The sequence below is a fragment of the Fulmarus glacialis genome, unplaced genomic scaffold, assembly GCF_000690835.1.
Source record: "Fulmarus glacialis isolate BGI_N327 unplaced genomic scaffold, ASM69083v1 scaffold1568, whole genome shotgun sequence".
NCBI lineage: Eukaryota > Metazoa > Chordata > Aves > Procellariiformes > Procellariidae > Fulmarus > Fulmarus glacialis.
In genome coordinates, this window is record NW_009226110.1 from 51,474 (window position 1) to 64,789 (window position 13,316).

The 13,316-nt window shown below is 40.7% G+C and overlaps 1 protein-coding gene across 1 annotated transcript; it reads right to left on the reverse strand.

Annotated features, from left to right (window-relative positions):
* Nucleotides 1–1,979: 1,979 nt before the first annotated feature.
* Nucleotides 1,980–10,969, reverse strand: SLC30A8 (solute carrier family 30 (zinc transporter), member 8; the record flags this gene model as incomplete). Its single annotated transcript, XM_009582680.1, has 6 exons — nt 1,980–2,125; nt 3,145–3,279; nt 5,572–5,677; nt 6,081–6,270; nt 6,792–6,945; nt 10,823–10,969. Coding segments are annotated over 6 exons (878 nt in total), but the record flags the coding sequence as incomplete, so codon positions are not given.
* Nucleotides 10,970–13,316: the final 2,347 nt, after the last annotated feature.

The following is a 13,316-nucleotide window of genomic DNA, read 5'->3' on the forward strand; positions in this document are numbered from 1 at the left end:
GCTCAGGTTACTTAACAAGCACAGCTGAGTTGCCTTTGGTAGGAGGTAACTATGCTAAATTGTACCAGCAGAGAAACTGGCCAAAATACAAGTTAATTTCTATTTAGGGTTTCTTACTGTGCTTTATTTTATCTGTGTCTTATCTTCTGGAGTTTCAGCTGTAAAGGGCAAGAATTGTCTTTATCACTGTACTGAATACCACTACTATGTTCTCAGTTCTTTCAAGCCAGTAAATAATGAGATACTCATGAAATTCTTGGTGGGTGTTGTGTTTATCTGAAACCTTATCTGATTTCAGTGGGAGATTTACCTGACTAAGATCTTCTGGGATGCCTCCACAAAGCAGAATAATTTCATATTTCCCCTACCAGGTAACAAATGCCGTCTTAATACATCAATCTATCATCACATAGTTATGTATTATCCATAGCCAAAAGCCCCTAATAATAAACTCTAATCTCCTTAGGATGATAAAGTAGAAAACTAATGTGAACCTACTGCAAATAAAACTGAATTCCCTAAAAAGCAAGGCCTCTTTACAACTTAATAACACAATGCTCTTTCCAGCTCTCAGACTAGAAACTCAGTACCACCCGGTATCGCATACTTCATTCTGTTCTAACAAGCCTGTTAATAAAATGAGCCCTACAGCTGTGGGAGTGAGGATTGTGGAGTGGGAAAATATTACATCTAGTTCTGCATGGACAGTGAAGCTGCACTATTATGGCCAAGGGCAGAACTGAAGTTGTTCTGTGAAGAAGCAGTTGAGCATGCATTTTGAAATGCAACCCTTGTTTTTGCTAACAATTGAGAGTTCAATTCAGTTGATTGGACAAAAATAGAGGCACTGCAGCAAGACCTGACTCTTTGTTCCCAGTTCCGCAGTAACCATTGCCAGGTATGCAGAAGAGGAAGATTTAACACATCCTGTTAAGGAATCTGGGAATTAGCTGCCTGAAGGAGATGCACGTCTCTTCCCTGTACAGTGGGAATGCTGTGTGATATGCCAGAGGGTTTTTTCATTATCTGATATAACTTCAGGGATGTAGCATTACTGGGTAAGACCCCACAGGCCATACTATGAAGGACACTAGATGTGATGTTCACAATGGCTCACAGTCTTTCCTTGTTCTAATTATTTTTTCCTTTTCCAGGAGCACCCGGTCTATTTTATTGTCACGACCCAGTGGTACCTTGTGATATGGACACCTAAAAATCCACTACAAATGTTCCATCACAACTTACTATGATGCAATGCGATATGAGTTATGGGTTGTCTTGATAATAGAGAACACTGCCCATGTCTGGCAGAAAAGAGTTTGGCTGAGGGCTACCTGAAAAATAGATAGGGCTAGCTAAAAAACAAAGAGCTGTTTGCCAAATGTGAATGGAGCGAATCCTCTTGTGATCCACGCTGCAGAATATGGTGCGCATCTGATACTTCCTTTAATATGCAGGAGGAGGAATGTCTGCCAAAAGGCAGGGAAAGCACATGCCACCATCTCTTTCTTTCCCAGACTTCTTCATCCCTTGTGCTAATTTAAATTTTCTTTTTTATCCTGAGTAAGTATTGAGCTTTGCTAACACCAAACTTACATTTCATTACATTTTGTGATAATTGGTCTGCTGGTAATTTGAAGGCTGATTAGTTTTTTGTTACCTGTGATTACAAACAGGCACTCTTAAATGTTGCTTTGGTGCCAATCTGTTGCTCTAGTCAAGAATAATTTAGCTACTTTCTCTTGTAATTGAGAGTAACTGCTGATGGACAGGCAATCTAGCTGGTGGATGGACCTAATACATGTTCTCTCCTGGTAGATGGTACCAACAAATAAAGGTCCATGCACTGCTCACAGTGGCAGGGCTTTTTAGTTCAGTTAATTACCATTTGTTGTTAATCAATAACATACAACCAGCACATATAGTCTCCATTGACCTGTAAGAGGGTGATCATTATTTTGCATAGCATACTGCTCCCTTTAATCCCTGGGCTCTTGACAGAAGACGCAGTCTCGTTTCTGATCCTCTCCCGATTCAATCTGAATGGTGATGGAGTGGAAGCTGTAGTGCTCAAACAGGGCTTGAGTAATATCTCTCAAAATCTTCTGGCTGTCCGCTGTGTCTGCTATAGATAGCAAGCAGAAAATAATCAAAATGCATATAATATAATACTTTAAAGAAGGGTAAGTGTTTACTGACAGAAAGTATTCACAAACTTCTAACAAGAAGTTTTTTTGAGAAGTGTTTCTTGTCCTTTTTATCCTCCTTTCAGGAAGCTGCATGTCAGCAAAAGTTTGTTCATTCAAATGTGGTCAGAATATGCAATTTTGGCAAGAGCTGAGCTAAGAGTAATCACCAAAGAAATTCAGTTTGGCAGAAGGCTGGAGGAACGCAGGAATACTTAGTAAAGATTAGTTCATCCATCAGGCAGTAGCAACAGTGCCAAGTGATTCGGGTGGCTGATAGACCCATTCTTTTTGGGAAGTGGGGGCTCCATGGAGGACTTCGCCTCTGAACCCATTTTTGGCCAAACACAGGTGGAATTTTTCTCTTAAATAAACCGTAACATGTACAAAGCAAACAGATAAACAAGAAAATTGATCTGGGCAATGGACAATTTGTTATAAGGGGTAAGGACTACATTTTAAAACAGTAATTTTAAAGATGAACTGCTCCCCTGGAGTTAGCTCTGTGCTCCAAGCTATGTTTTAAAGATTGTTTTACAGCTAGAGATGCATAGGAATGCAGATTTGCCCTGTTAGTTTTTCTTATAGGGATCAACAGTTTTCAAGTTTATCAAATCCACTCCAAAATCTATTTGATACTGTGAGAAAAATCCAGCCTGGGTCTAATTCTTCTAATTTATTTAAAATATCTTGTAGTTTACTTCCTTGCTCCACAACCTCTGCAGTTTTCAAGTTTTGGTAGAGGCCCCTGTTGGTAGAGGTCCCTGTTGTTTTGGCAAGATTTCTGGGAGGAGGATTTGAGAGCTTTTTGTTGTTATTGTTGTTATTTTTCCAACAAAATGATGGCATTTCTTTTAACAAGCAACAGATACAGAGTCAGTTGTACCCCAATCAGGAGAGACTGATTTTACTAGACAGCAGCTGAATACTTACTCCCTGTCTACAGAAATGTACTGACCTGTGGCAACATGAGCAGATAGAATAGTTTGATTGATTGTCAGAGACCAAAGATGAAGGTTGTGAACAGACTCCACTTTCTCAACTGCTAAAATTCTTGCTTTCACTGCATCATAAACAAATCCTTTTGATGTTCCTTAAAAGGAGAAATTGGTGGGAAAAAAAATATTTTGAAGAGATAAGAATGATGATCATTAGAGGAAAATGCATCATGAACCTTTATTGTTAGATGTATAATTTTTGTAAAAATATTCAACGCTTTGGAAAGCCTGTCTACTTCAGAGTTCACTGTGAAATTTAATCCTATCCCTTGTTTTATACTTCTTCATGGAAGAATGAGACTCATGCATGTCTTAGGAGATACTCTAAGGGTCCAGTTTACATAGGGAAGTGAGCTGTTTAGCCAGATCATGTCCTAGTTTTGCACCAACATCTTTTGTGAGTGCAGATTTTATGGCATCACCTGAGCACTTCTGAGGGATTCTGTCCTCAATACATTTACACAATAGAGAAGCATCTGTTTAGCAGAGAGGGAAAGACAAACATAAAGATTAAAATGGTTTGACTCAGGAATCTTAGATGAGATTAGATCCCAGGTCTAGTTATTGAGCAGATCAGGGATTGTTTTCCTAGATGAGCCTTCTTACGAAAGATGATGATGGTGATGACCCTCATTCAGAGTGAGGACAATTGTGATAGGGTGAGTTGCAACATGAAATTCAGAGTTTAATCTAAATCCAAATTTGACCGAGGAATTTAACTACAGATCTTCCCTGAAGTGAGACCTAGGAGTTTGGGAATGCACCTCTATGCCCACGTGAACAGCTATGCTCATCATGCTTCACTTGGATCAGTAAACTGAAAAATATTTTTAATGCCACCAGTTATGGAGTATAATAATGATAAGCACAGTATTGGTTGATTTTGTCTTTCATACCATAACTGATAATTATTTGTAATCGTTAATGACCTCAGTGTTGTATGCTTTGTCCTATCCGTTTATTACGAGAATGATACGCTATATGGAGTACTGACTTAGTGGAATACGATGCTGACATGCACGTGCTCTTTAGCGAAAACCATGGACAGTCAGTGCCTGCATGACACAGTCAGTCGCAGGGGCTGTGGGGCTGACACCCTGGGACAGACTGGATGCATGGGGTAAGAACCACCTCCAACACCAGCTCCAACATCCAATTTCTCTTTAGAAAATCCTGGGCAGAATATGCTGCTTAGGAGGTAGGAGGCTGGCTTCAGAGACCTCCCCAGAAGGAGAACGTAAAAGGGCTTGCTGCAGAGGGGAACAGAGCATTGCCGATTTTGGCATGTCAGCACTGCTTAGGGAAGCTGGGAATCACTGCTGTGAGAAAGAGACTCCTGAGTGTCAGGGGCTGCCAGGCCCTCCTGGTAGTTTGATTTTTTTTCAGTAATCAAGAGATCTTCTGATTTTTTGGCAGCCAAGATACAGCCAGTTGCTGCACTCTGTCTAGGTACACTTCTACACAGACATATCTCCATCTCATAATCACTGAAAGCAAACCAACCCTAGAATGAAGCTTTACTGTAAAACAATATTGGAGATTTTCTTTCTTGAAATAGAAATAGGTGCAAAGTAAAAGAGAGAAGTAAATAGCCATGCAGATAGTCACACCGAGTAACTCGTATCCATTCAAAACCTACACTGTTAGAGCTACTTTTCCCTTTAATCCTTATGTCTTCATAGCAGTGGAAGAGGCTGCATTATATTATTCAGTGTAAGGAAGGCAAAAACATGCATCTCCGACTGCTCAAGTCATGTGGCCTTGCAAATCGAATGTTCAGGCCCATAGCTGACAGGATTAAATATTGCTAAGCCTAGTTCTTCTTGCTGCTGATATGCTGAGATTTGTCTATTCCCTTGCACCTGAATGCGACTGGAAAGCTCCATCAGCTTGCTTTTCTGGACTGGCATAGCTAAAAATTTTTTAAACTTCTGCCTCTTGCATTCAGCATATTTCACAGACACAGTTCAAAGCACAGTCTTTTTCTTTTCTTCGGGTTTTTTTCTTGGCAAAGACAGACTTGTATTTCACATGGGTGTTCACAACGAATAAGGTGAGTAGACATCTCATATGCCAAAGGGGTGATAAAAAGCAATGTTACACATACAACAAACAAAAGCAACGCAGTTTTAGGAACACATTAGCAAAACACCAGTACACAGATTTTTACAAAAACTGGCATATGTATAAATCTTCTAGTGCAATGGTAGAAAACAGTTTTGATTAAAATTGTAATTAGGTTTAAAGTAAGATCAGAATTATGGGAATATTGGAAACTGATACAGAAGTGTGCTATTATACTTTTGTCAGCAAGTATAAGCGTTATGGAGAAAGAGAGAGAAAAAAACTCAAAATATAACTGTATTGATTCTGGAGTCAGGTCCTACCTTCCATTAACACAATCAAAACATCCCTTAAAATGGTGATGGTGGTTGCCAAAACAAAGATGGAAAACACAAATGTGCAGATTGGGTCAGCTATTTTGTATTCTGGCTAGAAAAATATGAACACATCACACTGTTAATTTCATTATTGTTGGTTATTGCCATTTTTAATTAGTTAATCTCAAAGAATAATATATACCATTCATTAGTACAGAATGAGTGCTGACCTCCTTTGCCAGTTAGGGAGCCTCAGCACAGGGAAGGAAGGCACTACAGACGAAGAAAGGGAGAGACACCGAAGTATCCTCCTTGCAGTTGAAACACCAAGAAACAAGCGTTACACTCTCAACAGTCATTTCAATTCCCAAGAATAAGTATAATTGTCTTTGACTAAATTACAATGTATATCATTAAGACAGAGAAAATATTTACATAGTACCTAGTGTCACAATGCTATGAAAATAACTGTTATCCCTAATTGCAAGGAAGGCAAGTGAACTAATAAAACTAACCTTAAAGAAGATGATAAGTGCGCTAATTAGCACACTAATACTCTGGAATAGATCTCCGATGGTGTGCACAAAGGCTGCCCGCAGACTGGCATTGCTCAGAGCTGCCTTTTCCAGAGGGGCCGACACATGTTCTCTGGCTTGTGCCCCATGGCTGTGACCGTGGCCGGTCTGGTGCAGAATCAGGCTTAGTCTGCAAGAGATGTAAAGCTGCAAGTATCAGTGGGGTTATTGCATCTCTGAAAGCAGTGATGTCACACACGTCATCAATCCTCTAACTTCTGAATGCTGAACGGTAAAATCAGACGCATTAGGTAAAAATGCAGAGTGGCTAAGCAGATAATTCCTAGGTGATTCAGTGTTCTTTATACAAACAAGAAAGTCTGTGAACAGGGGAATTAATGAGGCCTCATTTTCTATAGAGTTCTTGAATGTTCTGACATCTAATAAAAAGTGAGATGGAGATTAATCTTTTCCTGGAGTTTGTGCATTTATAATTTCCCTTCCCAGTGTGGCAGCTAACAGAAAGGAGGAGAACAACTGCAGCCTTCAATGAGAAGCAGGATCTCTCTTCTCTACCCCTTTCTATACACTCATGAAACTCATAAACACTTAATATTTTTGAGGCCAATAACTCCCTATTGTATTTTATTGAAATACAGCAGCAGGTTCAAGGTTCAAAAGTTATATGGAGAGGAAAACAAAGTAACTTACAGGATGTTGGCGAGCACGGCACAAGCAGAGGTAATGAGCATCACTGTAGCATCAACATCATAACCAGGGTGTAGCAGCCTCATGCTTGCCAAATATGTCAACACACCTGTCACCATCCAAATAATTATCATAGACATCAAAGCTCCCAGAATTTCTAGGAATTAAAAAAACCTGATTTTAACAGGAGTCATAACAGAAACGCATGAAATTTTAAGGGATTGATGGTAATGGTTCCAGGTCTGTGAGCTCTACAGCCAGCAGAGTTACATCTTGTGTATCGGCAGCCTTGATGCTCACAAAGAATGGGCCAAACTCCTTTTTGGTCACAGCAAATCCAGTGGCTGCCCAGGGCAGCCCCATGCATGTGGTGGCCTAACCCTGTTCTACCTGCTCCTACTTTTGTGCCCATTCCAGTGTTGAGTTCATGTGGCATTTGGAGAAATTGGAGAGGTGAAAAAGATCATTTGGGGAGGAGCAAAAGGAGTTGTAAAGGTAAGGAAGGATAAAAGAGCAATTCTTTTACAGCTTACATAGTTGCCTGGCCCTGCCAGTATGGTTTGAAGGCCCCAGGAACCAGCCCTCCTCCCCTGACAAGATTATCTTAGTCACAGGAGCAGAGGTTGGAGGGAAGGAGAGAGGCACGGCTCACCCATACCCACTGGCAGACGTGATCCCCCTCCAATAGCCTCTCTTCTTTCTGCACTCCTCTTGTCTCTTCACGCTTCAGAAAGGCAGTGACAGCCCCTGACGAGGTCCTGCCAGCAAAGCCTCTCCTTCCCCTCTCCTGGGACTCATCCTGCCAATGCCACAAAATCATTTTTGTGCCACCAGCGGTGATGAGGACAAAAGAAGTTATTTTTTCCCTGGGGCAGCAAAATTTAATTTCGTCTCTATTGGCTCTGAGTTGGGCTCAAATAAATCCAGTCCCCAAGGCCACCTTTTATTGCACTGCCATAGGCGAGGTCTGGGGACATTCGTATGAACATGCACCATGTTTTTAATAGGATGTGGGACTAGTAATTGCCATGTGACTTGAATGGGTAAATGTGGCACTTTATGAGCACAACTGAGACAATACCAAGGAAAATGAAAGATCACAGTAAAGTGAAAGGCAGCAGGTAGCCAGAAAGAGCAAAGCACTTGCACAGACCTCCACTGTCAGCTGAAACCCAGCTTATGATTTTGAATACATTTTTATGAGGGTCACACATTTTGCAGCAGTCCAGGTTCCAGATGCTTATCAAAATAACAATTTTGTCTAAAACTGACAAATAACAAATGAAAGTGCACTGACAGGGAAATCTAGTTTTGCTTAAGAGTAGATAGAGAGAAGCTAACATAAAGCATGATGTTTATATTTTCTGATAAACCCGGTGTTTATATTTTCTGCAAGTTACAGGTTGAAACCCTGCAAACCTGGCCCAAGTGAAGGTGTTGATGGCTATGCTATCATTGCCATGAAAGGAGCCAACAGCTTTTGCAAACACCTGCATAAATGTCTGTGTGTGTGTGTGTGCATATACTCCACAGCTGAAAATGCTAGAGGTCATCTTTACCTACATTACTTTTCAGTGTAGTATCTTAGCAAAAGTCTAGCTAAGCTTACAGACCAGTTCAGAAGCAGTAAATGTTTTACTCAAGATGTTCTCAGTTACATTTCTTCAGAACTACTAGTACCAACAGAGCACAGCAAGTAATAGTATAGGATTGTTTGGGAAACTCTGAATCATACCAGAGATAAAGAAATTGAGGCTGAAGAGAGCTCTCCTCCTGCCTGGAAGTAGGTCTGGCTCATACTATCAGTCTCCTTCAATATTACGCTTCCAGCCATGTTGCTGAAAGTAGCTGCACACCCAAAGGATTGTGTTGAACTGCTGTCTTGACTGATTCTGCTGCCTACTTCTGGCTTAGGAAACAGGAGGCATTCAGATGGCTCCTGCTAAACTCGAGCCCTGTCATACACAGTCTTTGCATGACAAACCCTATCTAGCAGTCTGAGAAAAGCAGTGAAAAAACAGCTTCCAGTGTCATGGAGGGCTGCAGCTGCAAGACTCTGGTAGTCAGCACACAGTGACTCTGCCACCCACCTGACTGCCCTCAGCTACTCTATTAAGGCACCCACCTGCATATTAAACTGGAAATACAGCTAGGAAAATAAGCAAGAAACAGGATAATTATCATGGAATGCAATTAAATAGCCACTGACATTCGATGCAGGGCTCTCTTTGCTACCAGGATAAAAAGGCAATAAAAGATTGGTCTTGAAGTTCTGCATTGCAATGACAAAAAGCTAAAAAGTCTAACACAGACTGAGGGTGAAGTTACATGAGGTGGCTGAACCTGCCTACCATCTCGTCAGCAAGAGAGAAGTCTCTCTTTCACTTTCCTTTATTCCTGGGCTAAAAGAACATAAACACAAAAAGTAATTATGGATCAACTGATGGTAAGTAGTAGTTTGCTAAACTACAATATTCAACTGTGTCTTGGCAACATAATGCCAGCCACGCTTCAGTCATACTAAACCTCCCCCTCATCCAGCAGCCTGTTTCCAGCGGAGTTGGTAGAATATATTTACGGAGCAATATATAAACAGGATGAGTATGGCATATGTCTTGTCTGGTACATTCTGCAGCTCCAGGCAACCTTGGCCTGCAGACATCCTGAGCCAGAAGCTGCTTCTGGACCTTCATATTGAACATCCTTGAAGCATTTATCATCTGAGTCCTCAGTTCAGGTGCATAGGTGTCTAGAGCCATTTGAGATACACTGACACCTCCATGTATGACTTGACACGAGATGTATAGATGACTCATAGCCTTCTAGAGTGGCAGCTGGAGACTTTGTGGAACACATTAGGACATTTCAAATAGCACCAATCCCTTACACATGAGCAAATAACTTGAGCCCTAAGACACCCAGCAGGGGATTCATTTCCAGAACAAGGCAACTAAATTAAAATGTTTACATATAGGTGTGAGCTAGATGTCTAAGCTCCCATTGCGGACAATGGACATCAAATTAATGGCGATTCACACAGTTCCCTGCTCCATTGACTGACTAGGAACACTTCCTAGATTCTTAACTACAAGTGACTGGTGGCATTTGAGTTGCCCTGGTCTTGTGCTTGGCATCCTGTGCAGTCTCCTGTGGGTCTTGTGCTACAGCTGCCATTCCCATGCATAAGTCTCAGACACCCTAGGGATATAGCACTAGGCCTCTATATTTAGACAGCTGAACGAAGCCTAGATTTCTATTGAACGTATCAGAAACTTGGACCCTGTGCTTATATGTGCTCACTTACATGTAGACATTGATATTTACGTGTCTAAATCATGAACAGAATCATAACCCCAGAAAATTTTTCTCATAGTTAATATTTTGTTCATGTCTTGTCTTTTGTAAAAGCACTTGTGTTTGATCATAAGGCTTTTGGTATTAGGTGTCATCTGTAAATATGTTGATTTCGGTTGAGGACAGAGAACTTTCAAAACCTACCAGTGCTTCCATCTGATAAAACCCAGCAGTGATAAAGAGATATGCAGGGAGAGGATTTAGAAAATGGTAAATGTTAAAGGATCTCACTTTTTTACAAATATAACACTGTTGTCTTTTTAAAATAATTTAATGATTTGCTTTATCATTCTATAAATGAGGTAGACCCTCATTTTTATGGGTATTGCTGTTTTTATAGAAACTTATATTTCACAGTAGATTGAGGACTCAGTCCTCCTCACACTCAAGTCACTGAGGGAAGCTGCTGTCATCTCAGCCAAATCTAGCACCAGCCCAAAACTATATAATAATGAACTGAAAGACACATTTGTAGATAAGAGATGACTGTGCTTTTTACTTCTTTGAAGCTCACTGGCTTGCTCTGTTTGTCATGTGTCCTGGGGGCTTTAAGCACATTAGTGCACTATCTCTAAGTATCTGCAGACCTATGTATGTTGGACGTCGGCACATTTTCCAGTCCCTGGCTATGATGACTTCCCTTTCCCGTTCCACATGTTATACTGTGACATGTTTGCTACCTGCTCGGTGCCACCCGAAAGTTAGCTGCTTGGTGGGAGGTTTGGAGGCAAGCCACAGTGAGAAGAGGCTGATCAGGAAGCTTGTCAGGTCCACCAGGATGTGTGCCGCGTCGGTGATCACCGCCAGACTCCCGGCGATCTGCCCACCTGTGTTAAACGCATGTCCGTATCATGGCTCTGGTCAGAAGTTTGAGTTCACCAGATCAAACTCGAGACCTGCTTTGCTGTGAATCAAAGGGAACATTCAGTTTTCAGTGATCATACACATGACTCAAAACTCTTCGATGTTCGTTTCATTCGTACCTTGTTCATGCAGTGAAAGGTACGCATTAATAGAAAGAAATAAGCTAAATTTCTTTGTCTGAGAGAGAGTCCTAAGGACAATAAGTGTTGTGATACATTAGTGTTGTGCTTATACTACTCTTGGACTGTCACTATTTTAATATCAGATTTCTTGGTGAAAAGCAGTATTAGGGATCACATTTCCATTATCCTCCCACTATGTCTTCACAAATCGCTAATATTTTTATGTATATACAAATACTCAGACTCTTAGCTTATGGGATTAATTTCCTATTTGTTATAGGAAAATATGCATGTTCTTCCTGAGTTTTGGATGGCTGGATGCCCAACTTTTTATTTGTCACAGGCAACACTAAAACAGGAGTAAAAGGAAAGGTCCCAGCAGAAGAGCTGTGATAAACAACCAACCATTTTGGGGAGGGCATAGAGAAAAATGTTCTGTTTGCAGGACTAATCTATCATTTTGAATCTGTAATGCATGATTTAATTTTGCTGCTAGAGCTGGAAAAATGTGGCTGAATGTCATTTTACTTTGGTGGGTTTTGGTTTCATCTGAATTCTGAAAAAAAAAACCCAAACAAAACCCAAGCCATTTTAGGCTATCTGAAACCACATTTCTTTTACACAGTAAGCCAAATATCATTATTTTGCCAAATTCTTCTAACCATGTCTGAGGGCTAAAGGCAAATCCAAAGAAACTAAAAGATTGCTCTAAACTACCCCAGCTGCTGGTGGCCACAGGAGAAGACAAGGATCACAGGCAGGAAGCTGTCCTGCCAACTTGTTATAGCAGGGGAATCTTTCCATCTGAGTGGAAATGTAGAAAAATGGAAATGTGAAATAACAGAGCCAAAACATCTAGTTTCTGCATTCAGCAATATATTTCCATTCTTCTTCAGTTATTTAATTAATTTCAGCTCACCTGTTTCTCCTGACCACAACCCATAAGAGAATCAATGAATCCTGAAAAACATCGTAAAATGCCTCATTCAAACCTTTGGCAAGATACCACTGCCAAAGCGACATGTAGACACATCTTTTGTTTCCTTTTAGATGGAAAGTCTTCATGCCAGCAGTATGGACTGCCTGTTTAATTTCCTCCCATATGCAGATTTTAGGTTAGAATACCTAATACTGTATGGTTTGTCACCGCAGGAGAATGCATATTGCACATATAGGGCATATATTATTTTTTTCTGTTGCCTCCCTATACATCCCATTTACAGCTGCCTGAAAGTTACTGCCCAGAAGGGAGCAGGCATGACTGCAGAATTTAGGGGCATTTCATTCCTCGCAGTAAAATGAAAAATTCAATAGAATGGGGATTTCCCAGAACATGAGCAGGTGTAAATGCACGTATACTTTTTGGTCATGACACAGCTCCTAGACTTTCACTGTTTGCAGGGTAGCTGTTTCCCAGGTGGGAAGCAATTTTGCACAGCAGAGGGAAGCAGGCTTGTCTGGCAGTGCACAGATGTTAACAACCAGGGCATCAGCTATCTTTCAGTGAACAAATATGTAGAGCACAAGCTGCCTGCAAAACCCTATTGTATTTTAGATACTGTATTTCCATGTTCTGTGGGACAGCATTACAAAAGCTTGCTTCTAGGCTGCCACCTTTGAAAAATGTTGAAAAATTATTATTTTATGTATTGCTGGCATAACTAACACCTCAGAGTTTCTGAGATCTCAGTCTGCTTATCTTAGCAACCTGGTCAAGTCTTTATATTCCTTTTTGGCATGATGACACATGCTGGGTTTGTCTCTCTTTCTAGTGCCAAAATGGAAATCCACTTTTGGTCCTTAGCCCCTAAAAATCCTTGGAAAGCACTTTTATATCAGGGCTGTACATAGGGTGTCATCAATTTGACTGATATCTCCAAATCTATAGAGACTGTGATGGATCTGCATTAGAAGAACAGAAGATAATTGTCTTTCAGAGACAGTTGGTGTATCAGGCTCAATCAACAGTGCCCCTTTCGGGAGAGCAATAAGGGCCAGCACAGGTGGTTTTAGCAAAAATATCATAGGAAAGATCTAGGGATTCAAAGAAGCACAACTTTTCAACCTCTTTGAGAGTGATGCAGCTTTGTTTCTTCTGTTTAGCATAATAATGCCCACAGAAGCTGTTTGCCCTTAAGAGGAGAAGGAAGGAGAACATGTTCTTTAGAATCATAGAATCATAGAATCA